Source organism: Lacerta agilis, chromosome 13 (assembly GCF_009819535.1).
Source record: "Lacerta agilis isolate rLacAgi1 chromosome 13, rLacAgi1.pri, whole genome shotgun sequence".
Taxonomy (NCBI): domain Eukaryota; kingdom Metazoa; phylum Chordata; class Lepidosauria; order Squamata; family Lacertidae; genus Lacerta; species Lacerta agilis.
In genome coordinates, this window is record NC_046324.1 from 5,525,479 (window position 1) to 5,552,931 (window position 27,453).

The 27,453-nt window shown below is 44.4% G+C and overlaps 1 protein-coding gene across 2 annotated transcripts in view; it reads left to right on the plus strand.

The window, feature by feature from the left end:
* The first annotated feature begins 7,295 nt into the window (after positions 1-7,295).
* ZNF280D (zinc finger protein 280D) overlaps positions 7,296-27,453 on the plus strand; it is a 36,501-nt gene continuing 16,343 nt past the window's right edge. Inside the window, exons 1-7 of one of the 2 annotated variants that reach the window (XM_033168047.1) lie at positions 7,296-7,358; positions 15,840-15,988; positions 16,907-16,972; positions 17,070-17,368; positions 20,078-20,171; positions 24,646-24,777; positions 26,352-26,455. In XM_033168047.1, the coding sequence (XP_033023938.1) occupies positions 15,847-15,988; positions 16,907-16,972; positions 17,070-17,368; positions 20,078-20,171; positions 24,646-24,777; positions 26,352-26,455 (837 nt within the window). In that variant the 5' untranslated portion in view covers positions 7,296-7,358; positions 15,840-15,846. Of the gene's footprint in view, positions 7,359-15,839; positions 15,994-16,906; positions 16,973-17,069; positions 17,369-20,077; positions 20,172-24,645; positions 24,778-26,351; positions 26,456-27,453 lie in introns of those variants that run through there. The other variant, XM_033168046.1, reaches the window with a different exon arrangement.

Genomic DNA, 27,453 nt, shown 5'->3' on the forward strand with positions numbered 1-27,453 from the left:
ATAGCAACAGATTTCATGCATTGACAGCAGTGGGGGTTAGATCACTAGGTGGTTTTAGAGGTATTAATTATCTTAGTTACTTTATTTCTTTTTTGTCATTCAAGTTTTATTTTTGATCCACCAAAATAACTGAAGGTTGTTTATGTACAGTGCAGCTAGCATATTGTGTTTGGGTGTGGAAAGACGTATTCAGACCCTTAGCTTTGACCCTGAGGTTGTTGTGAAGATAAAATGAGACAACCTCCTACATATATTGCTCTGAGCTTGAAAGAAGTATGGGATAAAAATATGATAAATATAAATTAATGTAAATAGTATTTGCACAAACTCAAGAGCTTGCATGTTACACAAGGTGATTTACATGTGCCACAGGAGGTAGTGCGGGGCATGACAGAAAGAAAGAAAGAAAAAACACGTCAATGTCATATTACATCTACTTGCTCTGGTACAGACACATCAATTTTACCAACAGGCATGTCAGCATTTTTAGGATTGGTGCATAAAAAGGTTTAAGTAACGATGACAACAGTATTTGCTTCAGATACAGGCAGTACATTATTTTTAATAGTCTGCTCTAAGCCTTTGTGCAACGTGGGGGTGGAAGGAAATCAAATGTGTCACTACCCTTTGAGTCAAGTGTGTGCCAGTGATGGATGAGGCAATGGTACCAATCAATAAGTCACTGCATCGTCAAAAAGCGAGATGACAAAATGTCTACAGCGTCTTGGCCACCAGCATGAGCAAATATCTACAGATAATTAACAAAAAATTAAAAACAGCTATGCCCTACCAAATATTGAGCAATCCTAACATCTGAGGGGTGTATTCCCAACTAAGTGTGCACACAACTGTAGTCTTGAGGCACAATACTATAAATGTCTACTCAAAAGTTAAGTCTCATTGAGTTCAGTGTGGTCTCAGGGAGCTAGTGTGGTGTAGTGGTTAAGAGCGGTAGACTTGTAATCTGGGGAACCGGGTTTGTGTCTCCACTCCTCCACATGCAGCTGCTGGGTGACCTTGGGCTAGTCACACTTCTTTGAAGTCTCTCAGCCCCACTCACCTCACAGAGTGTTTGTTATGGGGGAGGAAGGGAAAGGAGAATGTAAGCCGCTTTGAGACTCATTCGGGTAGTGAAAAGCGGGATATCAAATACAAACTCTTCTTCTTCTTCAGTGAGGCTTGTATCCAGGAAAGTGAGTATAGGGTTTGTAGCCCTAATCTGTAGGATTCATGGACTCATTAAAGGTTACAAATGACAAAACTAACCTTTAGTGAAAGAAATAACACTGCACTATTTCTCCTTATTGTATAGTAACTGATTCTCGACCATTTAAGTTCTTCCAAATAACTTTGCCTTTTCCACTTCCAAATGAAAATCAGGCTTTGTCAGAATTTTTTTGAGGGAGCTTAAAATATAAGGAATGACCCATACGTACCTAAATATAAGCATTTATACATTGCCCCATGTGAGGGGGGGGCGAAAGGACCCTTCCTTTCGTCTTATAACTTCTTCGTCCTCTCAATTATTAAAAGAACTAACAGGGATTTCTGAAGTGAATCCAACCTCCCACTTATCCCTTTAGCCTTTCTGTAAACCCTCTAGCACTCGTGGGGGTTTTTTGTTTTTGTTTTTTTTTAATAAAAGAGAGTCCCTTTCCAGCACCAACGTGGCCAGATACCCTTTTCAACTCTAGGCTATATATGAGACTATCCCTCGTGTCCACAGTATGAGGGGTTCAGCCACTAGAAATCCCCCACTGTAAAAGCCTGCCTCTTCCCTGAGGTAACTTTGTGACACCCTGGGTCTGTCTGCCTAATTCGCCCTCTCAGTGCACCTTGAAGTCACACCCTGACCCAGTGGCGGAGCTAGGCTCCGCGGCACCCAGGGCGGCAAAGGAAACGCCCCGGGGTGGGGCGGCGTGACGGCACGTTGTGACGTCACGACGCCCCGCCCTGGGGGCGTTTCCGGGAGTGCCGCCGCCGCTTCTGCAGCCCCCTTTTAAGCCGAAGAGCCCGCTTTTAAGCTCTGCGGCTCAAAAGGAGGCTGTGGAAGCGGCGGTCCGACGCTGCTGCTCCCGGGGCGACTGAGCGAGCGGCAGCGCGTGGGGGTGACAAGCGCCGGCCCCTCCTGCCATTCCCCACGCTGCCAGTCACCCCGGGAGCAGCAGCGCTGCACGGACGGGGTGCTCGCTCGGCCGTGCGCTGTTGCTCCTTGGGTGACGGAGGGAGCGGCAGCGCTTGGGAATGGCGGGAGGGGCTGCCACTTGTCACCCCCATGCGCCGCCGCTTGCTCTGTCGCCCCGGGAGCAACAGCGCACGGCCGAGGGAGCACCCCGTCTGTGCAGCGCTGCTGCTCCCAGGGTGACCGGCGTTGCGTGGGGAGTGGCGGGAGGGGCCGCCGCTTGTCACCCCCACCCGCCGCTTGTTACACCTGCCACTCGGGGCGTACCGCCCCCACCGCACCCCCCTAGCGACGCCCCTGCCCTGACCGTTCCACACTGGAAGGAAATTTTATTCTTTTAATGAGTGTCCACACAAATGAGTTTCATGTACCTTTGCTGGAAAATAACACAGACGACTTTCTGATTGGCACTTTAACGATAGAAATTTAATTGCTTAATATTGTAATGGTTGCATTAAGGTTTCTTGTGTACAAGCTTAGTTTCAGTGGTAATATCTTTGTTAATCCTATAATAGATAACCTTACAAATAACTAACATAAACCTACTCTCACAGACCTTCTTTTCAACCACCCCACACTCCCTCTCCCAAGCACCCCCTCAACTGACAAAATGGCTGCCCATTCTCTCTCTAACCATCCAGCCGCCCTGCCCCTCATGGAATGTTCTAGTTCAACCTGGAGCCTGCGTTAAACCTTGATGGGTCGGGTTGAAAAGGATAGAACAAGCAGTGTAAAAACGTCACACCCCATTATTCAACTTTGCTTCTGTCACTAGTTGCCATTGTTAGCTGAGTATAGATGTCAGCCATGGAACATATACTGTAAATGGACCAGATCTCTTCAATATCAGTGCTATGTCCTTTGCAAATAATTTTGTCTGTATAAATGAAAATTAAAGCAAGGCAGTTGAACTGTCCATCAAAATTAAAAACTGGTAGATGCTGTAAGCATCCCCCACTTTCATCCCATAACGTCCATGTAAGCAACTTATTTCTGTGTAATCTCCATTGGGAATATTTTTAGATTTGTTTGTGCATTTGGTGTCCTGGGCTCCTTTGGAAGGAAGGGTGGGATAAAATAAATAAATAAATAAATAAATAAATAAATAAATAAATAAATAAATAAATAATAGTTTTAGCACAGATGGAAGGAACAGCATTTTACTTGATACAAATAAAATGGTGATTTCCTGATTGAATGGCTTGGCATTTAATACTTCAGTTGGAACTGTGTAACAACTGTGGAGTCAAGTTCTCTCTAAAGTGGAGTGGCTTTAACCAACAAAAGTATGGCTAGTGGGTCCTTAAGGATAACATGGATTCTTCCCCATAGTGGGAGTTGGCAACCTCTGGACTGACTGAAAGTGTTCTGCTGGCTGGCTATTTGAGGATGCAGTGCAGTTTGCAAGATATGTCATCTTTGCCACCTGTACTGCAGCATGGTAAGCACAATTATGTGCCCTAACTGGTGTTTGGTCAACGTCAAAACAAGACTTGTATCACTTGTGCCCTAGTCATCATCTGACTTGCTTTATAGCCTGCAGCTTCCCAGAATACTAAGAAGCCATATTGGCTCAGCAACACTGGAAGAAACAAGCATCCATTGTGTCAGCCACTCATCTCTTCTCACCATTCCATAGCAACAGAATAGTTGGCTTTCTTCATTATTTGGAATAGTTATTTTATAATACTCCATACTTGCTTTTTTCCTATGTGAAGTCTCCTTAGGAGGGGGGACAGACCCAAAGCAATATAAATGTGCCAGTCTTTACTGATGGTCAAGTTTGGGTAATTAGAGCAGTGGGTGGTGATTGAGAAAATGCTTTATTGATCATACATACCATATTTGCTTTATTGATCATACATACCATATTTGCTGATTGGAATTATTTCTCCAGTGCAATTGAACTTTTATTATTATTATTATTGCTGCTGCATAGCTACACCCTGGGCTAGCCACCTGAATAGTTAATAGTTTGCATTTTATTCAGTTTATTGTTTTTTATTTGTGTTAATTGTACTTATTGACATGTATATTTAATGAACCTCAGTAAAATAATTTTGAAAAATAAACTTTTGGGAATGAATTTATTTTGTGGGGGCAAGAAGAGTGCCGGGGGGGGGGGGAACTGAAGCTTGAAATTTGTTAGAATGCAGTGCAGACATGGTGGCTCCAAAATAGTATCCACAATTTATTCCCAGTTGTGATTAAAATGCTTTAGTATATTTACATCCCATCAAGGTCAGCAGTCACCAGTCACTGGCATTCATTGACAAACAGCAAGTGATCAGAAGCCATTAAGCAAGCATCTTCAGCTAAACTCATCAGCTAAGCATCATTGCCCATTACAAAGCTAGCAAGCTAAAAATAAATAAAAAGGGGAAAGACCATCTCTCAACTGACACACTAACCCAGGGTCGCAAACCTTTTCAGCAGGGGGCCGGTCCACTGTCCCTCAGACCTTGTGGGGGGCTGGACTATATTTTGAAAGGGGGGGAAATTAACTAATTCCTATGCCCCACAAATAACTCAGAGATGCATTTTAAATAAAAGGACACATTCTACTCATGTAAAAACACGCTGATTCCCAGACCGTCCACAGGTCGGATTTAGGAGGCGATTGGGCCAGATCCGGCCCCCAGGCCTTAGTTTGCCTACCCATGCCCTAACCTTTTATATGCTGTAGTTTCAAGGAGGGGCGTGCTACAGAAAATAGTCTCATTTGAAATAAAGAGCAAATTAAGAGTTATAGAGCTTTAGAGTGGAATGCCTTAACAAACAGATTTTATGTCAGAAAAATCTGTGCTGCTTTTTCTCTTTCTCCCTTTCAGACAGCTCATCCCAGAAAATATGTGACTTGTTGAAAGTAAAAGTTACAGTTGTTCCCTGATGTAACAATTCTGAATGGAAAGCAGCCTCGGAAAAAATAATGTTGCTACCGACTCCTGCAATTTATCTAGCCTTATCAGCTGGCTGAAAAATAAAATATTAGCCTGTCTTCAATTGCCAAAGTGATGAGCTCTTTTCCACTGACTTGAACATGGTCTTCTGAAAAAACTAATTTTGGGGATTGGCAGATCTGATGGGTAATCCTGGATTCGAGTAAAGTATACGAATAGCTTTCACACGAAAAATATGAATAAATATGACATTTTAAAGCATTGTCAAACTTGGATAAGTATCTATGTGTTGCAGAAGTTTGACATCTCCACTCCATCTGCCCAAATGTCCAGAACCAGCTTGCTGAGTCAGTGTGGAAATTATCTAGGGAAATCCTTGCACAAAAAGAAAGATTGCAAGGGAAGGAGTAAATTCCATCAACTAGCTGGTTTAATTAATTAAAATAATACAAATTTTAAGAGGAGAGTTAATCTGAGTTGAGGCCTGTAGCTGAAACAGGCTGCAAATGTGAGCCCAAGAGGTTTAAGGGCACAAAAGGCAGCCATTCAGCTAATGGATGTGGAATGGCTATGACATTTGGGATGTTTTATACAAAGGGTGGGGAAAAATATTGAGGCTTCTCTTCATCTGTATTCTCTTCACTTTCCCCAAGCCAGAAGGGAGTGTTGCGCTATGGGTGGGTGTGTAGAACGAGATAGCCACGAAAGGAAGAGTCCCAAGTGAATGTGGCATTCCTGGCAGCAGGGCTTCTATGCTTCAGACGGTTGCCTGGCAGGCAATTCAACAGGTTTAGCCTGTCAAGTAGAGTCAGTGCCTCTGAGAGAGCATGAGAAGTGTATAGCTGCCGGATCAGGCCAAAGGGGCCATTCAGTCCGGAATCCACAGGGACCAACCAGGTGCCCATTATGGGAAGCCCACGAGCAACAGACACACTCAAAAGCAGCCATCATGTGTCCTAGTTGTCCCCGATAGCCTTTGTCCCTCATGATTTTCACCTCATACCTTTATAAAGCCCTCCAAGTTGGCCGCCATCATCACACACCCCTAGGGCCGGAATTAGGTTTGATGAGGCCCTAAGCTACTGAAGGTAATGGTGCCCTTTATATGTCCAGCTGTCCTTTGTCAACAACAAATTGTTACTGTTTTTTTGTTTGTTGAATATATGCTATGTGATAATTGATTGACCTAATAGATATCTAAAGCCATTTGCACATGTTGCCATGCAACCAGTCCATGCAGAATGTAGGCACCCTATATATAAAGGTAAAGGGACCCCTGACCATTAGGTCCAGTCGTGTCCGACTCTGGGGTTGCGGCGCTCATCTCGCGTTACTGGCCGAGGGAGCCAGCATACAGCTTCTGGGTCATGTGGCCAGCATGACAAAGCTGCTTTTGGCAAACCAGAGCAGCGCACGGAAACGCCATTTACTTTCCTACCGGAGCGGTACCTATTTATCTATTTGCACTTTGACGTGCTTTTGAACTGCTAGGTGGGCAGGAGCAGGGACCGAACAACAGGAGCTCACCCCATCGCGGGAATTCAAACTGCCGACCTTCTGATCAGCAAGCCCTAGGCTCTGTGGTTTAATATAGTAATGAGCAAACCAATGATATTTTAGGGAGCAGGCCAGCAGACGGGGCCCATTACTTACATCATAGGAGCCTACACAACACAAAACAAAACACTGTTGCTGTATGTAGGTTTTTATTTTTAATCTTATATTTTCGAAATGTACACCCAGTTTTTTCCCCTTTAATTTTTTTCGGGGTCCCCCAAGAGACTGGGGCCCTAAACTATAACTTGTTTAGCTTATACGTAAATCCGGCACCACTCGACCCCCAGCCCCCGTCTTGTGGCGGCCAGTTCCGCAGCCTAAAACCCTCCGCGCTGCGTCGACGGCGCCTTCCTCTCGCGTTATTCGGGATCCGGAGGGGGAAAGAAGGAAGGGCCAACCTCCTCGCCTCTCTCAGCTGCTGGTACCTAGAGCTGCCTCCGCCCTCGCCAGGGACTGCGGCCGCCCTGAGGGGAGCGGAGGGCGGCCCGGCGGCCTCACGCCACGCCCCTCGCGCGCCCGACGCCAGGAGGCCGCGGAGGAGGAGGAGGAGGAGGAGTTGGAGGCGGCGCTGCTGCCGCTGCTGCTGTCGTCGTCGTAGCTGCTGCCGCGGCGCCTCCACAGGCTCGGCCTGCCCCGCTCTTTCCACCACCCTCCCGGCAGCCCCCGCGCCGCCTCCCCTCTGTCCGTCCCGCTCCTCCTCCTTCCTCAGGCGCAGCACGGTAAGCCCCTTCCCTCCCTCGCCCGCCCGGCCCGGGCCTGCTCTCCGTCACGGCGGTCCCTCAGGAGGGATTGTTGCCTACGAGACCGCTGCTGCCGCCGCCATCTTGGCTGGGAGGGTAGCCCGGCCTGGCGGTGACCCCGTGGCTTAGGCAGGCCAGCTTCGCCATTACCGTCTCCTCCTCCTCGGCGGGCCGGTCTGCCTGCGGGGAGGCTGTGCAGAGTGAGGCCTGAACGGGCCTGGGTTTCGCCTGGCGTCGGGGGCCCATCGGCCGGCGAGGGGAGGTGGGCGAGGGCTGGGCCTGGTTTGGCGGGAAGCTCCTTCTCTGGGGATTGAGAGAAGGCTGGAGTCCCGGGGGGGAGAGGCGGCGGCGGCCCTCCGCGCAGCATCGGTAGCATCTCGGTCCCAGCCCCAAGCTATGTCAGGGGGGCTGCACCACTTTCACACAAAGGGCATTTGGGTGTACTTGGAAGGGAGCGGCGGACGCTAAGCGGCTAGCTTTCTGCGCGCGGGGCCTTTCCCCTCCTCCGTGGCAGCCCCCTCCCCCCTGGCCCATGTACCGGTTCTGGCTACTCCAGGAGACCTTGTCACAGAAGGAACTGGAAGAAAGGCTTGCTGAGTCGCTGTAGCAAAAGCAGCAGGGAGCCTTAGTTTGATGGGGAAGGGGGAGGGGTTAAAATAGGCCTGCTCTTGTTGAATAATACGCTGTTGGAAGTGGGTTAGTTACACGTGCTTGTTTTCCATAGCAGACTTTCCCGGGAAAGGGGTGGTGGTGGTGAGTTCACAAGAGGAAAAAATAAAGGCCAGGAACCAAGCTTTCAGCCCTCCCCGAATGACCTGTGCAGGGCTGCTACACTTTCAACACTACTTCTTCAAGGTGATCCCAGCGTAGACAACAGTTTGTAGCCATCTCAGTTCATTAAATAGGATTTATAGGATCAAATATTTGTACAGATGGAAGAGACCCACAGTGTCATCTTGTCCAACTCCCTGCAACACAGGAATCGCAGCTGAAGAATCTTTGGCAGATGCTCATCCACCTGTTTTAAGAACCTCTGACGAAGGAGAGCCCACCACCTTCCAAGTTAGTCTATTCCACTGTCAAACAGCTCAGGCAGTTCCTAATGTTTGTTTTGAATCTCCTCTCCTGTAATTTGAATACATTGGAGTGTGTTCTACCCTCTGCAGCAACTGAAAACAAAGCTTGCTTCATCTTTCATGTGACAGTCCTTTAGATATTTGAAGATGGCTATCATATCACCTCTCAGTCTTCTCTGTGCTAAACATATGCAAGTCCCTCAACAATTCCTCATAAGGCTTGGTTTCCATACCCTTCAGCTTGTTGGCCACCCACCTCTGCACACATTCTAACTTGTCAGTATCCTTTAACTGTGATGTCCAAAATTGGACACAGTACTCTAGGTGGGGCGTGACAAGAGGAAATGGCCTTGTACACTAGACTTTATTAAACGTGGAACAAGCATTATGCCCATATCCTTCCATTCTGTTTGTTGCTTAATCAAAGATCTTCTGAAAATTAATTTTATTTATAAGAATATTTATAAACCGGTAAATTGTAAAACAACCAAGTCCGTATACATTAAAATCATTGAAACATAATAAAGCTTTAAAATTATAACATGCATAACAAATGACCAACACTAGTTATAAATATAAAAGGAAATCCAATTTTTTAAAGGCAATATTTAAAAAACCTGAGCTATTAACATAAGATTGTTATAGAAACAATCTTGGAATAACCTTTCTCTTCTGCGAAAAAAAATGCAGGGAGCCTGTTTCTTTTAATATACTACCAGCTGTATGAAATCCATTTTCATCATAAATCTGAAGATACATGAACAAAACATTGAGTCTGCTGATGGCACCCTCACAAGAACTAAGGAATTGAAGTTAAACTGAGCACATACTGTACATACAAACAAAACACCTTACAGTCTTGAGACATTCAAGTTACTGATTGGAAGTGTTGTTTTATTGCTAAAACAGAACTGTTTCATTTAAAATTGGTCCAGTTCAGGCATAACTATCTCAGTCTATCTGAAAACACACTGCTGTTTTCAGTCAGGAATGCTGTTTTATTTGGGGCTGGGAACATGTGGCTCTACAGATGCTGCTGGACTAAAATTCCCATCATCCTTGACCATTGGCCATACTGGCAATGACTGACGGGAGCTGTAGTCCAATCCATTGAAAGACAAGCATTTGGAGAGGCCTAGTGAACAGGACTGCAGCCTTAGGTTACTTTTATTGTGTGACTGTAACAGACTGAATATTGAAAGTGTGTGTGTGTTTAAAGAAAGGCTCTCAGTAAGTTTTTAATAATAGTGTAGCCTGTCACACCTTCCATAGTCAGATCATTGAAGGCAGCTTTCTAGCACTAATTGGAACTCTCCCGTCATTCGTAAGAGATACAGCACTGTGCTTGTATGGTAAAAAATTACATTTAAAAAAATGCACACAGCACACTTGATCCAAAGGCAAAGGAGTCCACATAACAAATTTAGTTGGTCTCTAAGGTGCTACTGGAAGGGGGGGAAATTATTTCCCCCCCACATTACTGTACATTGTTTAAGAAGAATGTTAACATTTCTAATGTAACAGTTGCACTTTGCTTTGCCTTTTGCATGCTAGCAAAAGGACAGACAAAGGTAACTACCGGTTCTTATATTTTTAATAGGAGCTCCTTTGCTTCCTGCGTAACCTGAGGTCCTAATATGTTACACACAATGTTAAACATAACGTTGAGGATTCCTCCACTGCCATTTTTAGCAAGTTGTAGAGAGGAGCTCGGTGCAGTTATTTCAGCTAAACATTTTTTTTTCATTTTAAAAAATCTAGGCAGAAGGGTTCTGTAACTCTTAGATTTTTACACTGTATTGTGAGTTCTAACAAAGGTGGTATGTTGTTACAGTGGACCAACAGAGCCAGCTGTGGTGGTGGTGGCTGTTTGCTTTTTTAGATGACTGTTTTCCGAGCACTGATCCCACCGCATCAGCTATTGCCTTAAAAGATACTTCCACCTTGCTGGTATAATGAATTTGAGAAAATCACAAAATTTTTCAGTTTCATTTAGGGATCCTCATTCCTGACTGTAGTTATGTTTTCAGATGTTCTCAGCTTTATTTATCTCAAGCTTTCATTAAGTAACTGTTGCCTTCAATAAAAATGTTACTTCGTTTAAAATTGTATTATTGTAATTTAAAATCATTACTGCCATTGGCTGCCTTGGGTGCTACTAAAATAATGTTATAGATTTGGGAGTGGGACCCCACCCCCTAAACCCTAGAAATTAATAAATAGTAAGATTTTGATTATTTGGGATGTGAAGGGAGAAATACAAACTGCAGAGGAACCTGGCCAAGCTACGGCCATTAAGAAACAATTGAGGGCCATTGGCAATGCAAGATGACTGCCCTTCCCTCTTGCCCTGAGATGTGAACAGAGACTGGGGTAAGGAAGGTTGCCACGGTAACTGAGGAAAAGGAAAAGGGAGTCTGGTAGCAAGATATTCTGGGAAGGAGGAGGAGGAAGAGATACTGGGATCAGCCTGTGGGCAGGCTGGCTACAGGCTGGCTGGGGGAGATTCCTTGGACTCCAGGGCTGCACTGCTGTGTGGACAAGCCCCACTTGAAATGATCATTTGTAAGATCTGGACTTTCCCCATTCAGACTGAAGGTGTAAATAGGTGGATAAACCATATTTCTTAAAGCTACAACAGTCTCTGCTGTATCTCAATTCTCCAAAGGATTACAGATCCTGGGTGTGTTCCTGGAACCCCATGGGCTCTTGCCACTGCTTGGCAGAGAGAGGGGGGGGGACACTCAACTTTTGTAACAATAATTATTAAATATGTTCTGATTTTACTTCTGTTGAAGAATTTAATTCAGCTGACTGCCTTGTTTAGGTTTGCTGGTCCTCTGCTACAAAGAGATTTCACTACCTTTCTGTTTATGCTTCTCTTTGCTGCATGCAAACTGCCTTGGCAGCCCTGCCCACCTGAGTATTTTGCTAGGGACCATCACTCATTTGTTGAGTGTAAGGTTTGTGTTCAGCTGTTTCAATCCCTGGAATCGGTAGTTAGAGAAGTCCTGTGTCTGAAACCCTGGAAAGCTGTTGCCACTCTGTGTAGACAATACAGAGTTTAGATGGACCAGTAATCTGATTGTGTATAAGGTAGCTTCCTATGTTCCAAAGTGTGGCTTGTCAGCATGTAGTTATTAAGCCTTAAGCTCTACAGTAGAGACCTGGTCAATATTTCTGGTGATAAACCTGCTCTTAGTTACCTGAGGCAGAGATAATCTAGAACTTGTGAAATGAGGAGATAGCAAGGCTGCTTCTGGAAAGAAACACAATACTTTGGATGCAGTGGTTTATGATCACCACAATCCTGTCACAAATCCACTCTTTCTTGGGAAGGTATTTGAGCAGGTGGAGGAAACAGGTTGCCTTGATCTATTGCAGTTCAATAGTCCTGGTTTCATCTGTGTTAGCCTTGGTTGCTCTAATGAATAATCTTTTGGCGGGAAGTGTGCAACCCTCTTCTGTTCAAATTTTGTGGTAGCTTTTGATACCATTGACTACGGTATCTTACTAGACTGGGTTTTGGGTTGGGAGTGGTGTTGCACTGGTTCCAATGCTACCTATAGGACAGTTTCAGTGGGTAGCATTGGGTTGCTGCACTTCATCTCCTTGGCAGTTGCTCTGTGAGATGCTTAATAATAATAATAATAATAATAATAATAATAATAATAATAATAATAATTTATTTATACCCTGCCCATCTGGCTGGGTTCCCCCAGCCACTCTGGGCGGCTTCCAACAGAATGCTAAAATACAATAATCTATTAAACATTAAAAGCTTCCCTAAACAGGGCTGCCTTCAGATGTCTTCTAAAAGTCTGGTAGTTGTTTTTCTCTTTGACATCTGGTGGGAGGGTGTTCCACAGGGCGGGTGCCACTACCGAGAAGGCCCCTCTGCCTGGTTCCCTGTAACTTGGCTTCTCGTAGTGAGGGAAACGGCAGAAGGCCCTCGGTACTGGACCTCAGTGTCCGGGTAGAACGATGGGGGTGGAGACGCTCCTTCAGGTATACTGGACTGAGGCCGTTTAGGGCTTTAAAGGTCAGCACCAACACTTTGAATTGTGCTCAGAAGGTGATGGTATTCTTTGTTATGAAAAATGCCAATAAATTCTTTATAAAAAAAAATGAATTGTGCTCAGAAACGTACTGGGAGCCAATGTAGGTCTTTCAAGACTGGTGTTACGTGGTCTCGGCAGCTGCTCCCAGTCACCAGTCTAGCTGCTGCATTCTGGATTAGTTGTAGTTTCCAGGTTACCTTAAAGGTAGCCCCACATAAAGCGCATTTGCAGTACTCCAAGCGAGAGATAACTAGAGCATGCACCACTCTGGCGAGACAGTCCGCGGGCAGGTAGGGTCTCAGCCTGCGTACCAGATGGAGCTGGTAGACAGCTGTCCTGGACACAGAATTAACCTGCGCCTCCATGGACAGCTGTGAGTCCAAAATTACTCCCAGGCTGCGCACCTTGTCCTTCAGGGGCACAGTTACCCTATTCAGAACTAGGGAGTCCTCTACACCTGCCTGCCTCCTGTCCCCCCAAAACAGTACTTCTGTCTTGCCAGGATTCAACCTCAATCTGTTAGCTGCCATCCATCCTCCAACCACCTCCAGACACTCACACAGGACCTTCATCGCCTTCACTGGTTCTGATTTAAAAGAGAGATAGAGCCGGGTATCATCTGCATACTGATGAACACCCAGCCCAAACCCCCTGATGATCTCTCCCAGCGGCTGCATGTAGATGTTGAAAAGCATGGGGGAGAGGACAGAACCCCGAGGCACACCACAAGTGAGAGCCCAGGCGTCTGAGCACTCATCCTCCACCACCACTTTCTGAACACGGCCCAGGAGGAAGGAGCGGAACCACTGTATAACAGTGCCCCCAGCTCCCAACCCCTCTAGACGGTCCAGAAGGATGTTATGGTTGATTGTGTCAAAAGCCGCTGAGAGATCCAGCAGAACTAGGAAACAGCGCTCACCTTTGTCCCTAGCCCGCCAGAGATCAATGACCAGTGCGACCAAGGCAGTTTCAGTCCCATGATGAGGCCTGAATCCCGACTGGAAGGGATCAAAATGGTCCGCTTCTTCCAGGCGTGCCTGAAGTTGTTCAACAACCACTTGCTCAATCACCTTGCCCAAGAATGGAAGATTTGAGACTGGGCGATAGCCATATTGGCTGCATCTAAAGATGGTTTTTTAAGAAGCGGTTTAATAACCGCCTCTTTCAGCGGGTCTGGGAAGGCTCCCTCACAAAGAAAAGCATTCACCACCCCGCAAAGCCCAACGCCCAGCCCTTCCTGGCTAGCTTTTATAAGCCAGGATGGCCAAGGATCAAGGAGACAGGTGGTTGGTTTCACTTGTCCAAGCAGCCTGTCCACATTCTTGGAGGTAACAAATTGGAATTGATCCCACGCAACTTGACTAGACAGGACTCTAGCATTCTCCCGTCCCGGCCCTGCTCCCATGGTGGAGTCTACCTCTTCCCGAATCTGAGCGACTTTATCTACAAAAAACTTTGCAAAAGCATTGCAGGAGATCTTGGGGTCCCTACCAGGTCCCGATGACGAAGGTGGTTCTGCTAGATTGCGAACCACCTGAAAAAGTCACCTGCTGTTTTCTGCAGATGCAATAGAGGCGGTGAAGACGTCTTCTTTGCCATTGCTACCGCCACTTGGTAGGCTCAACATTGAGTTCTAACCTGTGTCCGGTCAGCTTCAGAATGAGTTACCTGCCTCCGGCGCTCTAGCCATCTCAGCGATTGTTTAACTGCCCTCAGATCCTTGGAAAACCACGGGGCTGTCCGGGCTCCATCAATCGGAGAGGGCGCTTTGGAGCCAAGCAGTTAATAGCCCTGGTTAATTCCACATTCCAGCGGATCACCAGGGAATCAGCTGAAAGACCATCAACATGGGATAAAGCATCCCCTACCACTCTCTGGAAACCATTTGTATCCATTAAATGGCAGGGGCGAACCATCCAAATCGGTCCCACCTCCCTGCAGTGGGGAAGGGTCGCGGAGAAGTCCAGTTGCACCAGGTAGAGTGATCTGACCATGGCACTTCTTTAGTTTCGCTTTTATTTAATGTCAGATCACCAGCATCCATAGAGGTGAATACCAGGTCTAAGGCATGTCCTCGGCTATGAGTTGGGTCAGACTTATTCAGGGACAGCCCCATGGAGGCCATGCTTTCCACGAAGTCCCGAGCGGCCCCTTGTAAGGTCATGTCGGCATGGATGTTAAAATCCTCTAGGACAACCAAATTAGGTGTCTCCAGGAGAACATCTGCCATGACCTGAAGCAGCTTGGGCAGGGAATCCTTGGTGCAGTGAGGAGCTCAGTACACCAAGAGGAATCCTGTACTGCCCCTATTGCCCAACTTCCAGAACATGCACTCAGAGAACTGGGTCTTCCCAACAGGACACCTGGTGCAAATTAATGACTTCCTAAAAATCACTGCAACCCCCTCTCCCCACCCACAAGGCTGGGTTGCTTTGCGTAAGAGAAACCTGGTGGACAAGCAGCGGCAAGGACAGACCCATCTGCTTCATCCAACCAAGTCTCTGTTACACATGCCAGGTCAAGTCCTCCATCCACAATCAGGTCTTATTCATCATTGACCTGGCATTGCACAGCAGCACCTTCAGATCATGTGGGTATCCCTTGCTGATTCCAGTATCCGTCCGGTCAGGACCAGACCTGGAGGCAGGGATAGTTTTCAAACAACGACTGAACCTGCCTCCTCGGCAATGACATGGTCAGGTATCATTTTGACCCCAGAGCTGTTCGACATATATATGAATGTGGTTGGAGCGTCATTAGGAGATTGGGAGTGTGGTGCCATTTATTTGCATCAATAGGCCCATCTCTATTTCTCTCTTAAATCTGAGTTGGGTGTGACTATGCAAACCCTGCACTGGTGCCTGGATTCAGTGGTTGGCTGGATGAGGGCTAGTAAGCTGAGGGGGAATTTTGACATTACAGAGGCCATGTGGGTGGCTAGTTCCTGCTTCTGGGAATTGGGCAGATTGCCTGTTCTAGATGGAGTTGCACGTGCCCTCAAGAGACATATGCTTAATCTGGTGGTTTTTAATCTGCTTAATTATTTTTGTATTTGTTTATTAATATGTTTTGTTTTGTTTTATTCTACATGGTTTATATACCTCTTAATCATTAGAACCTCCAAGTGGTTTACATAAAACAGGCATCCCCAAACTGCGGCCCTCCAGATGTTTTGGCCTACAACTCCCATGATCCCTAGCTAACAGGACCAGTGGTCAGGGATGATGGGAATTGTAGTCCAAAACACCTGGAGGGCCGAAGTTTGGGGATGCCTGACATAAAACCTCTTAGTGTTTTACACAAAACTATTATTTGTTATCTAGTGCCACGATGGCAGAGCTCTTTATGGAATGTGAAGAGGAAGAGCTTGAGCCATGGCAACAGAAAGTGAAACCAATTGTTCTGGATGATGAAGACGACGATGAACCCATATTTGTCGGGGAGATCCTGAGCTCTAAACCATCTAATACCTGTAAGGTGACATTTTTGGAAAAATACTGTTCTTAGTGATATGTCTTATATTGAATGCTTCTGTTCCAGTTGAAGGTTTTCTGGCAACTTGTTATAAATGAAGGGTGCCCCAAAATAAGTGATTTCTGAACAACTACCAGAATGATTTTGCTTTTCTATGTAACTCACAGTGGATGATTGGAACCTGATCATGTGCATATTTCTGACTTCAACATAATTTACTTTTAATTTAGTATGCAGTTGCACCCTTATTTTGACACGAGATAAAGGCTTACACAACTAGCACAATCCAAGCTCCTAGGATCCCATTTTAATGAATGACTTGCTCATACAAGTTTTAATTTTTTAGCAAGTGTTGGAGATGTTTTGGGAAACCCAACTGCATAGTTGCACATGTGTGTGGTAAGAACTGCAAGATGAAGATACAGTGGTACCTTGGGTTACAAACACTTTGGGTTACAGACTCTGCTAGCCTGGAAGTAGTACCTCGGGTTAAGAACTTTGCCCCAGGATGAGAACAGAAATTGCATGGCGGCAGTGTGGCGGCAGGCCTCATTAGCTAAAGTGGTACCTCAGGTTAAGAACAGTTTCAGGTTAAGAACGGACCTCCGGAATGAGTTACGTTTGTAACCAGAGGTACCACTGTACTTTAATTAGACAGGCTTACTGAAGAGGACATAGCTATGATTGTCCTGCTTCATTCTTAGGGGGTATTTGAAAGGAATTTAGCAGCTGGCTTTACTTGTGTGAAGATTGCCATACATTTGGGTACTTATTTTAGAATTGCTGTAACTTCATGGTGAGGAGTAGCTTGATTTGTTTGCATTTTCTTCCATATGTTCACACCAGTATATTTTACATCTCCTTACTTTCTAGTTGAACTAATTAACAGACTTAAACAACTCTCAATTTTAAACAGATATATTGAACAGAGTCAACCCCAGTTCACCACGGATTGGAATGCAGAATGGTGCACCAAAAAGAGGTATTCTGATGTGCTGAATCTGGTGACTTTGTAAAACTGAACTCCTTATATTCTGAATGTGGTGGAGTTTAATATATTTCATAATTCTTTGTGGCAGGTGCTGTGGCTGTTTCTCCAGGGTTTCCCTCTGCAGCAAGACCCATAACTAGTACTCTAGCTGTTCAGCCGCAGCCAAGGGTCAGTAATGTTTCAGGAACCTCTCAGGTCTTGCAGAGACCTCTTTCTGCGTGTTCATCACTACAGGAGGCAGCCAAGGCAAGCACTGGAATATCTCAGCCCATCAATAGATCTGCCACCACTCAATCATTAGCAAGGAACCTCGGCATACCTGTAATGGCTCAGTCTCCATCCAGGCCAGTGGCCACAGTAACAGCACAACCAGTTTCATTAAATCGGGTGAGAATTGACCCTTTTATTTTATTCAAGGGGGGATTTTCTTTTATTGTTTAACTGAACAGTGCTGGCATAACAGTACTCATTAAAGGCTCTGAAAGTCATTTGGTTTTGCTGACACAGCATAGCTTTGCCTGAAAATTAGCATGTTCAGTAAGAGTAATTTGGGAAAACAAACTGATAAAAAGTTGAACTCTTCATGACTTTTAAAACAAAATTCTTTAATGTTCTTATAATAGTAATCATGACTATTCATATGACCTGTATCCTATCATCTCTTAACAGTTAGTCATGCTGACTGAGGCTGATGGGAATTAGAGTCTTCTGGAGGACTGTAGATTCCTCCTCTTTGACTTTTATAGATTTTAGAGTTGCAATGTTTAATTAATTAAAACATTTAATTGACTAAATTGCTCAGGCTGCCAATTTAAAAGCAAACAAATCATTACAAGATTTCATAAAAATTGCAGATGGCATTCCCCCCCTCCCTTTTTCTTTTGCATAGGAGGGAGATGTCCTATAATATGATACCTTCTCTGACATGAGCATGCATTATCTGAAACCAAAGTTTCAAGAGTCCATGGCACATTCTTTACTCCTCCCTGATCCTAAATTGCAGAGCTAGTGAGGACCGATTAAATGTTTGCCTCCTTTCAAAGACATGCTCCCAGCATTTTATAGGTAGATTGGTAGAAACAGCAAGGTCCAGCAGAACTGGTGAGAAATGGGGAGATCTGCATGTCATTTTAGCCACTGGCTGTGGGCTATTTTGCATCTTCCTTGAGTTCTAAGGCAAGAAGGAGTGAAACCAGGATAATGAGGATTCCTTTTATGCGGACTTAACAATTGAACACTTAACTCTTGCTCAACTGTTTGTGTGGAGGAATAGCTCTGAGGTGAAGTTATGGTCACCCTATACCTGTAAGAAATCTAAGCTGCTCAGGGGAGAGGTTTGAAGACAGTGGGAATGCTTGCAAAAATTATTAATTTAACCACTGCATCTTTACTGAACTATTTCACTGTGGTTCTATGCATGCTTACTTGGAAATAAGATCTTTTGAGCCCAGGCAGCTTAACAGATTTAACTGAGTTGGTTTTGGTCTGTTTCAAGGTTTATCGTTTGTTCTGTGTTTTATTGTACAGTTATACTTTGGTTTTTGAACAGCTTAGTTCTCGAATGTTTTGGCTCCCGAATGCTGCATACCGGGAAGTGACTGTTCCAGTTTGTGAACTATTTTTGGAAGCCGAATGTCTAATGGTGCTTCTGCGGCTTCCGATTGGCTGCAGGGGCTTCCTGCAGCCAATCAAAAGCCACACTTTGGTTTCTGAACGTTTTGGAAGTCAAACGGACTTCTGGAATGGATTCCGTTCGACTTCCAAGGTACGGCTGTACTTCTTTTTTGTTGTATACCATCCTCAAATCCAATATGAAGGGTTGGGGGAGACCTCTGTCTGACACCTGAAGAGCCATTGGCAATCACTGTCAGCTTCTCATGTTTCCTGAAGCAGTAATGTATTTAGGTTGCTAATTACAGTTAGCAGTCCATTTAAGATAGGGATGGAGAACCTGTGGCCTTTCATTTTTCAAACTCCAGCTCCCATTTTCCCCTGTCAGCATGGCAGATGGTGAGGGATAATGGGAGTTAGAGTTCAAGAACATTTGGCGGGCTACAGGTTTCCCACCCCAACTGAAGGTGTAATGTTAAGCATCTTAACTCATAGAAAGAAGAACAACCCACTGAAAATATTGTAGGATCAGTATATTATTCTATGGTTTGTACATTGCTAAGTTGTGCTTGCTGCCAAGCTGTAAAATGAAGTGAGTTGCTGTGGCTATTCCAAGCGGGAGGGCTGGAATTGATAGCTGAAAAGCAGAGTCAACAGTAGAGAGCCAGGGATCAGTGTTGGGAGCAATCCATTTGAGATGAGGACTACAGAAAAGATGTACCTGAATGGTAAAGTATCTACTGTCATGAAGGTGGTGGCTTGTTGTACTTGTTTTGCATTGAAACACTACTTTTTAACTGCAACCCGTTACTTAAATGGCTGGTGCTTCCTGCCAATGTTGTAACAAGTTTCACTTGGGCTAGTTAAGAACTCCTATGGCAGAGCTGGATTTCGATGCCTGTGACCACTAAGAAAAGAATAATAGAATTGTAGCATTGGAAGGGACCTTGAGGGTCATCCAGCCCAACCCCCTGCAATGCAGGAATCTTTTGCTATTGTGGGGCTCAAACCCACAACCCTGAGATTAAGAGTTTCATGCTTTACCAACTGGGCTATCCCTTACTGGGACTCCAGCTCCCAAGTCACTGGTACGGAATGATCTTTCCCTATCCTGTAACGTGTTTCTTGGGTTTCATTGATGATTGAACAGAGATCCAGGGCAATAATGCATCAGGATATAAGAATGAAGGGCAAGGCAAGTTTCTGACTGAATCTTAGAATGCAAGCTGTGACTTGTACAGACTTTCACAGAAAGGAAAATATTTCCTTGCAGAAATTGGGTGACATATTTAGTTAGATTTGGATTTGGATTTGGTTGATTTACCAATCAAACACAAACATTCCTAATTACTTTGGATTATTTTTAAAACCCTACTGAATTTATGCTTATGAAGGTAGCATTCAGTGTTGTTTTTGAAAAGATAACCCAAAAAGAGATTACTAATTGGAATATTACAGCTGTGCTAATTAACAAATTCTTCGCAGGTTATACCGAATAATCCTTCGCTTGTAGCTTTTGGTTTAAGGCAAAATTCAGGAGTAATGCAGTGCCAGAGTGGATCTGCAGTGACTACAACAGGTATGACTAGTATATTTTCAAAGTTTATTATTCATATCATTAAAAGCAAATCTATAATAAAAAGAAAAAAGAAGCATTGCCAAAACAACCAATAAAATGTGTTTTCCTGTTTTTTGGGGGGAGAGGACAGGCACCTTTTAAATTATGCATACATTTGGTGCACTGGGTTCATAATGATAAATTAAGGGTTATTGGACATAGTTATAATGATCCTCGAAGTAAAGAGGATTGCTTGAGCCTCCATAAGTATAACTAATATAAAAACAGACATCAAAATCCTTATTCTGGCACCTGACTGTATTCTTAAAAGGTGTTTTGATGATGGCGTTGCTTATCTTCTGATATGCATTATCTGCAAGGTTTTTGAACATAAGGCATCTTTATTTTAGACTTCCTTTGAATTCTTGGTTGAATTTCTTCTAGCATGTGCAGACTAGCTTTGCAGTCCGTCCCGTCCCCTTACACGGAGGTTATTTTCCGGGCGCCCACACACATAAATGAAATTGCGTAAATTGGGGAGCACCCTCTAAAAAGCCTCTAAATGCCTATTTCCCCCGGCTCTACAGCTCCTTTTCCATACAACTCTCTCTTCAATTAGAGTTGAAGCTCTGGAGCCAGTGAGAGGACCCTTGGGAAAGTGGTGGGTGGCAGCTGCTGCGCTTTGCCACACATCAGCTGTTAGACAGGGAAGCTGAGCAGCCTGAACAAAGGCCCGTTGCACCTTAGGTCTTTTGAGGGCTTCATCTGCCTTCACTGACGTCCTCCTCTGGCTCCGGGGAGGCTCTCCTCATGAGCCACAAGGACTCTCCTCCCATTTCCAGGTGTGATTCTATGTATTTATTTATTTCCCAGCACCATGTATATATGCAGTAACATGTGAGTATTTATTTCTTTGCTAGCGTGCTACTAATTAAGTATTCTAAGTTACTTAATTATACTTGCCTGCTGCTTGCCTAGTTCCAGCTGAGATGCTAAACCTTGCAAAACTCCCCCTGCAGACTTCTCATAACTGATGACTCTTCCATATGAAGGGGGAGGGGACTTTGGGGACGGCCAGATTAGAACCAGACTTCCTAAGTGGCCAGTTTTCTACAAGCTGATAATTTATTTATTTTTTATTTGTGGAGGAGCATTCAGCCATGTAAGTTCGTTGTAATAATGGCTATATTTCACCTTCAGAATTAGAGACAGCATACTTCTGAATACAAATTACTTAGGGAAAACCTTGAAGGTGGTGGTGGTGCATCCAGTCCTGGGGGAAAAAACCATCCTGGACCCAGAGGTTTATTCTAACTACCTCCTGGTCACCAGTCTGGGTTCATGCCTTGTTTTGAGACAGAATCAACCTTGGCTGTCTTGATGGATGATTTTCTTTGGAAGAGGAACAGTGAGAGTTCAACCTTGTGGAATCTTCTGCATCACTGAGTGGCTTTTGGGATCCTTGAGTTTACGGTGACATCCTCCTGGACTGTCTCCATGTGTTAGGAGCCGTTTTATGGTGGTTTCACTCCTACAGGGTTGGTTCCAGAGAGTAGTATTGGGTGACTGTGTCCTTGCCCCTTGGCAGTTGATTTGTGTGGTGCTGCAGGGCACAATTTTGTCCACAGTGCAGTTTAATAGCTATATAAAGCCGCTGGGGGCAGGCATTTGGGAGAAGATGTCACCATTATGTTCATTATGTTCAGTTCCATTTCTCTAGAACTTCTGAATCAGGAGAAGCTGTGCATGGGTTGGATGAGGGCAGATCCAGGGGCTGCAGCTGGATCTAATAAGGTGAAGCCCATATGGAAGGGCGGTTCCCAGGTCCAGGCATTAAGTTATATACCTGCTTTGGATGGAGTTGCACTCTTTGAAGGAGCAGGTGCATCCTTTGGGAATGCTCCTGGAGCCATTGCTTCCACTAGAGGCCGAGATGACTTGGTGAACTAATTAGTCTCTGCTAGATAGTGATAGCTTTACTGCGGTGGTCTATGCATTAGTAACATCACAATTAGACTACTGTAGAAGCACTCTATGTAGGGCTACTTTTGTGCCTGATTTGGAAACTACAGCAAGTGCAAAATGCAGCCGCTCAGTGAGACCTCCAGGTTTTCGCATATTACACCAGCGTGAAAAATCTGAAATGGGCACCTAGTAGCTACTAAGCCAAGTTGAAGGTTTTATTGCAAACATTTAAAGTTGTAAACAACTTGGGATCTAGCAGAACTCTGCCCTGCCCTGGTACAGACCCAGCTGATATTTTAAGATCTTTTAAGGATACCCTTGCTGGTCATTCTGCATTGGCACCGGTTTAAGGTGCCATTTGGCAATTAGATTGTATATCTGAGTTTCTAACACTGCATCTGAGGCCCTTCTTTGTGTACCTGCTCTATGGGAGGTCTGGGGAGCAACAACACAATAAAGTCTTTTCTAAAGCAGCTCCCCGTTTGTGAAGGCTCACCTGGCACCTTCATTACATATTTTTAGGCACCAGGCAAAAACATTCCTCTTCGCCCAGGCCGTTGGCTAATTACCGTATTTTTTGCTCCATAAGACGCACTTTTTCCCTCCTAAAATGTAAGGGGAAATATCTGTGCGTCTTATGGAGCGAATGGTGGTCCCTGGAGCCAAATTGCCCAGGAGCCAAAAGAGGATCGTGCTTTTTATTTTACAAAGAGAAAAAGGGGTGTTGAAAGGACCCCGCTCAGCAGCTGATCAGCAAGAGATTGGGAGAGAGATAAGAGTCCCGGCTCCCTTTCAGCCCCGCCCCCTTGCCCAGGCCTCCATTGTTGAATGTGCTGCAGAGGGAGGTTGTTTCCCCAGCGACATGTGACTGGCTGATTAGATTATTTGTCTGGAAACTGTAGAAACTGCTCCCTTAAGAAGCTGTAGAAATGTGAGTTGAATCCCATTAAAACGGGGCTTTTCCTCTTTGCTTTTCCCCCTTTGCAAAAAAGCTGCACAAATCTGAGCTGATCCTCAAAAAAACAGGGCTTTTCCCTTTGCAAAAAAAGCTGCAAAACTTTGAGCTGATCCTCAAAAAAACAGGGTTTTTCCCTTTGCAAAAAAGCTTTACAAATTTGAGCTGATCCTAAAAAACCCCAGGGCTTTTAGAGGAGGAAAACCAGAAAAATATTTTTTTTCTTGTTTCCTCCTCTAAAAACGAGGTGCGCCCTATGGTCCAGTGTGCCCTATGGAGCGAAAAATACGGTAAGCAGTCTGCGGCCTTTTAAGCTATAGGGTTTTTTGTTTAGTTTGTTATTTTGTTGTGTATTTTGTATTTTTTACTGTAAACGACCCTATGAAACTCAGACAAAGGGTGGTATATAAATTTAACAACAACAACAACAAGGCAGGCTCCTGCAACCTCAGTACTGCTTTGAATTCTAGACATGGCTGATATGGGCCTACTGGTGGAGGCCAAAGTAATCATGGTTACTGGATTAACTAGATTCAGCCCTTCTGGGCCTTATTGAAAGCATGAGGAGCTCCTGAATTTGTTACTGGATTGCTACAGTGGGTAGGAGCAGGGGCGTTCCGGGGTGGGGGTGGGGCGGTTTGCTCCAGGTGCCATTCCAAAGAGGTGTTTGACAAAAAGCCGACACCTGATTAGCAGCACCTTGGACGAGCGCCACTCTGGGTACCGGAGCAGGTTGCTCCGCCTCTGGGTAGGAGCAGCTTCAGCAACTTTTGTCTGGTGGGAAAAGTGCATCTCTCTTTGTAAAGCTCAGACCCCAGCAGACTTTCACCTGCTGATAGCCTCCAAAACCTTGCAATGCCCTTTGCCTTGGACAGTCTTGGACTAGTCAGAAACTTCAACTAGAGTTGAATGTAGCAGGCTCTCTCACAGTGGGGTAGTGGATGGAGCACATGTCAGTGAACCAGCATGTGAACTGGTTATGATTCAAGATGCTGGTTTTCACTTTTAAATTCCTAAACAGCTTTGGATCAATGTTCTTGAAGCCCTGTTTCCTCCTTTCCTTGTTCTCTTGCATTGCATTGTGATCTTTTAAATCATCCGTTAGTGCCTGCTCAGTAAAAATAACAGTTTATCAAATTACATGCTTCTGTCTTGAATAAACTCTTGATACATTTACTGATGCTGAATGGCATGTGTGTCCTAAAGCTAATAAAACAATCAAATTTAATTAATTCAAACAAATAACATTTTGCACAGTTGTTATGACTTGATAACTCTGCTCACAGTGACCTTGCAAAATATGGTTTTATGGGTTGTGCCTTTTTGTTGACGATTGTACTCATTTCTGGGATGCTGATTTCCTGCTCTAAGATAAGTTAGTCAAGGTTAGAGGACTTTGACTCCTCCACAAAGTCAGTGATCCTCCTAATTCTACCATACCTTGAAGGACTCTGCAGCTTGAAGCAGCTGGAATTAAGAGTATTGGAGAAGAAAGCAAGTCAAGGCTTGTTTGGGTTGGTTTTAGCAATAGTATATTAAAATGAATACTTACTTAATTTTCAAAACTATTTGTAGGCCTGTCCAAGCGTCCTTCAACTTCTGAAGCTCACAGTATTAATGCAAAAAAGGCCAAGGCTGATGAGGCAGTTTCTGGAAGTGATTCACTTTCAATTATATCTCCAAATGATACATCATTGCTTCAGAAAGGTAGGGAAGCGTCTTATTGTCCCAGCTGTTACAGCATTTTCATGAAGAGAGATATCAGAAATGTTTTTTAAAAACAGAACAGATGGTCTTTACAGGAAAAATTGAGCGTCATTACGCGGTGCATTGGTGCAGCAACTATCCCAGTCCAAGAAGAATTCCACAATTTTTGGTGCAAAGAGTGACTGTTTAGAAATGTAAGATTAACTTTGTAGAACAATGAGAGAACATGTAGGTGTAGAAACCTGGGGCATTGGACCTAGGAAGCCAGAGACAGGCAGGTACCACTCCCTTGCCCCAGGCAAAGGTGGAAGGATTCCACAGAGAGGGCACCCCAACTGGGGATCCAGTGGCGTAGCATGGGTTTCTAGCACCCAGGGTGGGACAAGTGTTGCACCCCCCAGTGGACTGGGCAGCTGGGGTGGAGGTGCACACCCTGAGCTCTCGCAGAGGACCCAGTGGTAAGCAGATCTCGGTGACCACTCCCTGAAACACAAATGGGAGCATTAAAATAAGCTACAGTCATACCTCGGGTTGCGAACACTGTGGGTTGTGTGTTTTCGGGTTGCAGACCGCGCCGAACCCGGAAGTACCGGAACGGGTTACTTCCAGGTTTCGGTGCATGCGCAGAAGCACAAAATGACGTCACGCGCATGCGCAGAAGTGCCAAATTGCGTCACGCGTGTGCGCAGGCGCAGCGCTTCAGGCTGCGAACACTGGGTTGTGAACGTGCCTCCTGCACGGATCGTGTTTGCAACCCGAGGTATGACTGTACTTTTGAAACTTATTTGTGGGAAGGGGTTGCTGGTGGCCTGTAAGTCACTTTGCAGTCACTTCAGCACCATCCTCAGTTGAAAAAGCAACTCTGAAAAAATCATTAAAAATGGGAGGGCCCAGGGCCTGGACGTGCATCAAGGAACTGTATGAGGTTGACATGGTGTCACACTGGGAACTCCAGATCAGTCTATATCAAATGAGTTTGTGGAACTAAAGGGGATGGGGGTGCCCCCCCCAAAAATTGTAGGAACCACTGCACTACACCCTGGAACATAGCAACTGATTTTGATAGCATGTAGAGTGCAATTATTCTCTCAAAATTATCACCCTATTAAAATGCCCATGGATGTAAGCATTGCTGTGTTTCACCTAAGAGCTCTTGATGCAGCAGGTCAAGCATAAATATAAGTCCAAAAAGTAATTAGTTCACTTTTGCATATCTACATTAATTAGTGATAACACATTGACAGCCTACAACACAAGATTTTTTCCCGTTTACTAAAACTACAGTAGTTGTGCCACTTAGGGAAATGTTTTGCTTGTTACAGGCAAGCTAGCAAATGACTTACGTGTTGCCTTTTGAGGAATATGCACACAAAGAGATGAGGTGCTGTTTGTTTGTTTTTTTAAAAAAGAATAAATTATAATGTTACTGGTTATATGTCTTACTTATCTGCTTTTGTTGGTGAACTCTGTATGTTTGTCATAGTTACTCAAGCAGTACATCATAAGTTTGTAAATTTGAAGAAAGTGGTCAGAAGTGATAATTAAGTGACAGGGTGTACTTTTCCTTTTTATAGGTATTGCATCGAGCAATGTTAAAAATGGAGCACCTTTTCCACAAGCATGTCCAAAGTGTAATATTCATTTCAATCTTTTGGAGCCATTAAAAAATCACATAAAGGTAAGGACCTGTTTTGGCAGGGGAAGGGGAACAAAATGAAATTATAGATGTGGCATTGAGTATTAATATGTTTTAAAGATGATAGAACTTCAAGTTAATTATACTTATGTAATGTTTCTAGCTAGTTGCTGTTCTGTGGTGCTTTGAACATTATCCACTTTCAAAAGCAAATTTCATGCATGGCTGTCAAGATGATAAATAAGAATGGAAGAAGGGCCTGGCTGCTGAGTCGTGCCAAAGGCCCATCTAGCCAAGAACTCTGTTTTCACAGAGGCCAACCGTTGCCCTTTGTGAGAATCATGATTTTTGCTTTTAAAAACTAACTTCGTTTTGCATGTTAATTTTTATGGCTGCTTGTGGTTTTCCCTGTGTGAAGAGCACTTTAAATGGCAGAATGTTCAACTATAGCATTTTCTGTTTGCTATGTTTGTTTCTATGTATGTTATTAAGGATATTGTAACTCTTAGAGAAAATACATATTAAATTAAACGGACTAGTATTAGCCCTGTTAGTACAGACTTAAAAAGAAGCCTGGGATTTATTGTGTAAATGTGCAGAATTCTATACAGTTTGGATCTGTTATTTAGTAGCCCCTTCCCTTGAAACCATTCCAGCTTCATTATAAATATATTATGAAGAGATAATAAATTTTCTCTCTTGTTGCTTTTGATTCTTTTCATTGCTTCCTTATATGTACATCCCATAGAAGTCAAAGCTGGTGCCACTGTTATGTAATGCATAGTAAGCTAAAGATGCATTTTTTATAACAGATTGTTTATGGAATTGGGTACTCCCATCAGTATTTATGCTAATCACATTTGGGTGGAATTAAGTACCCTTGATCTCAAGTTACAAAACCGTCACAATTCTAGGAGTGTTTCCTTAGAAGTTATCTGAAATCTGTGGCCCTTGCTTTGTTGCTGTTGTTGTTGTTGTTGTTGTTGTTGTTGTTGTTGTTGTTTAGTCGTTTAGTTGTGTCTGACTCTTTGTGACCCCGT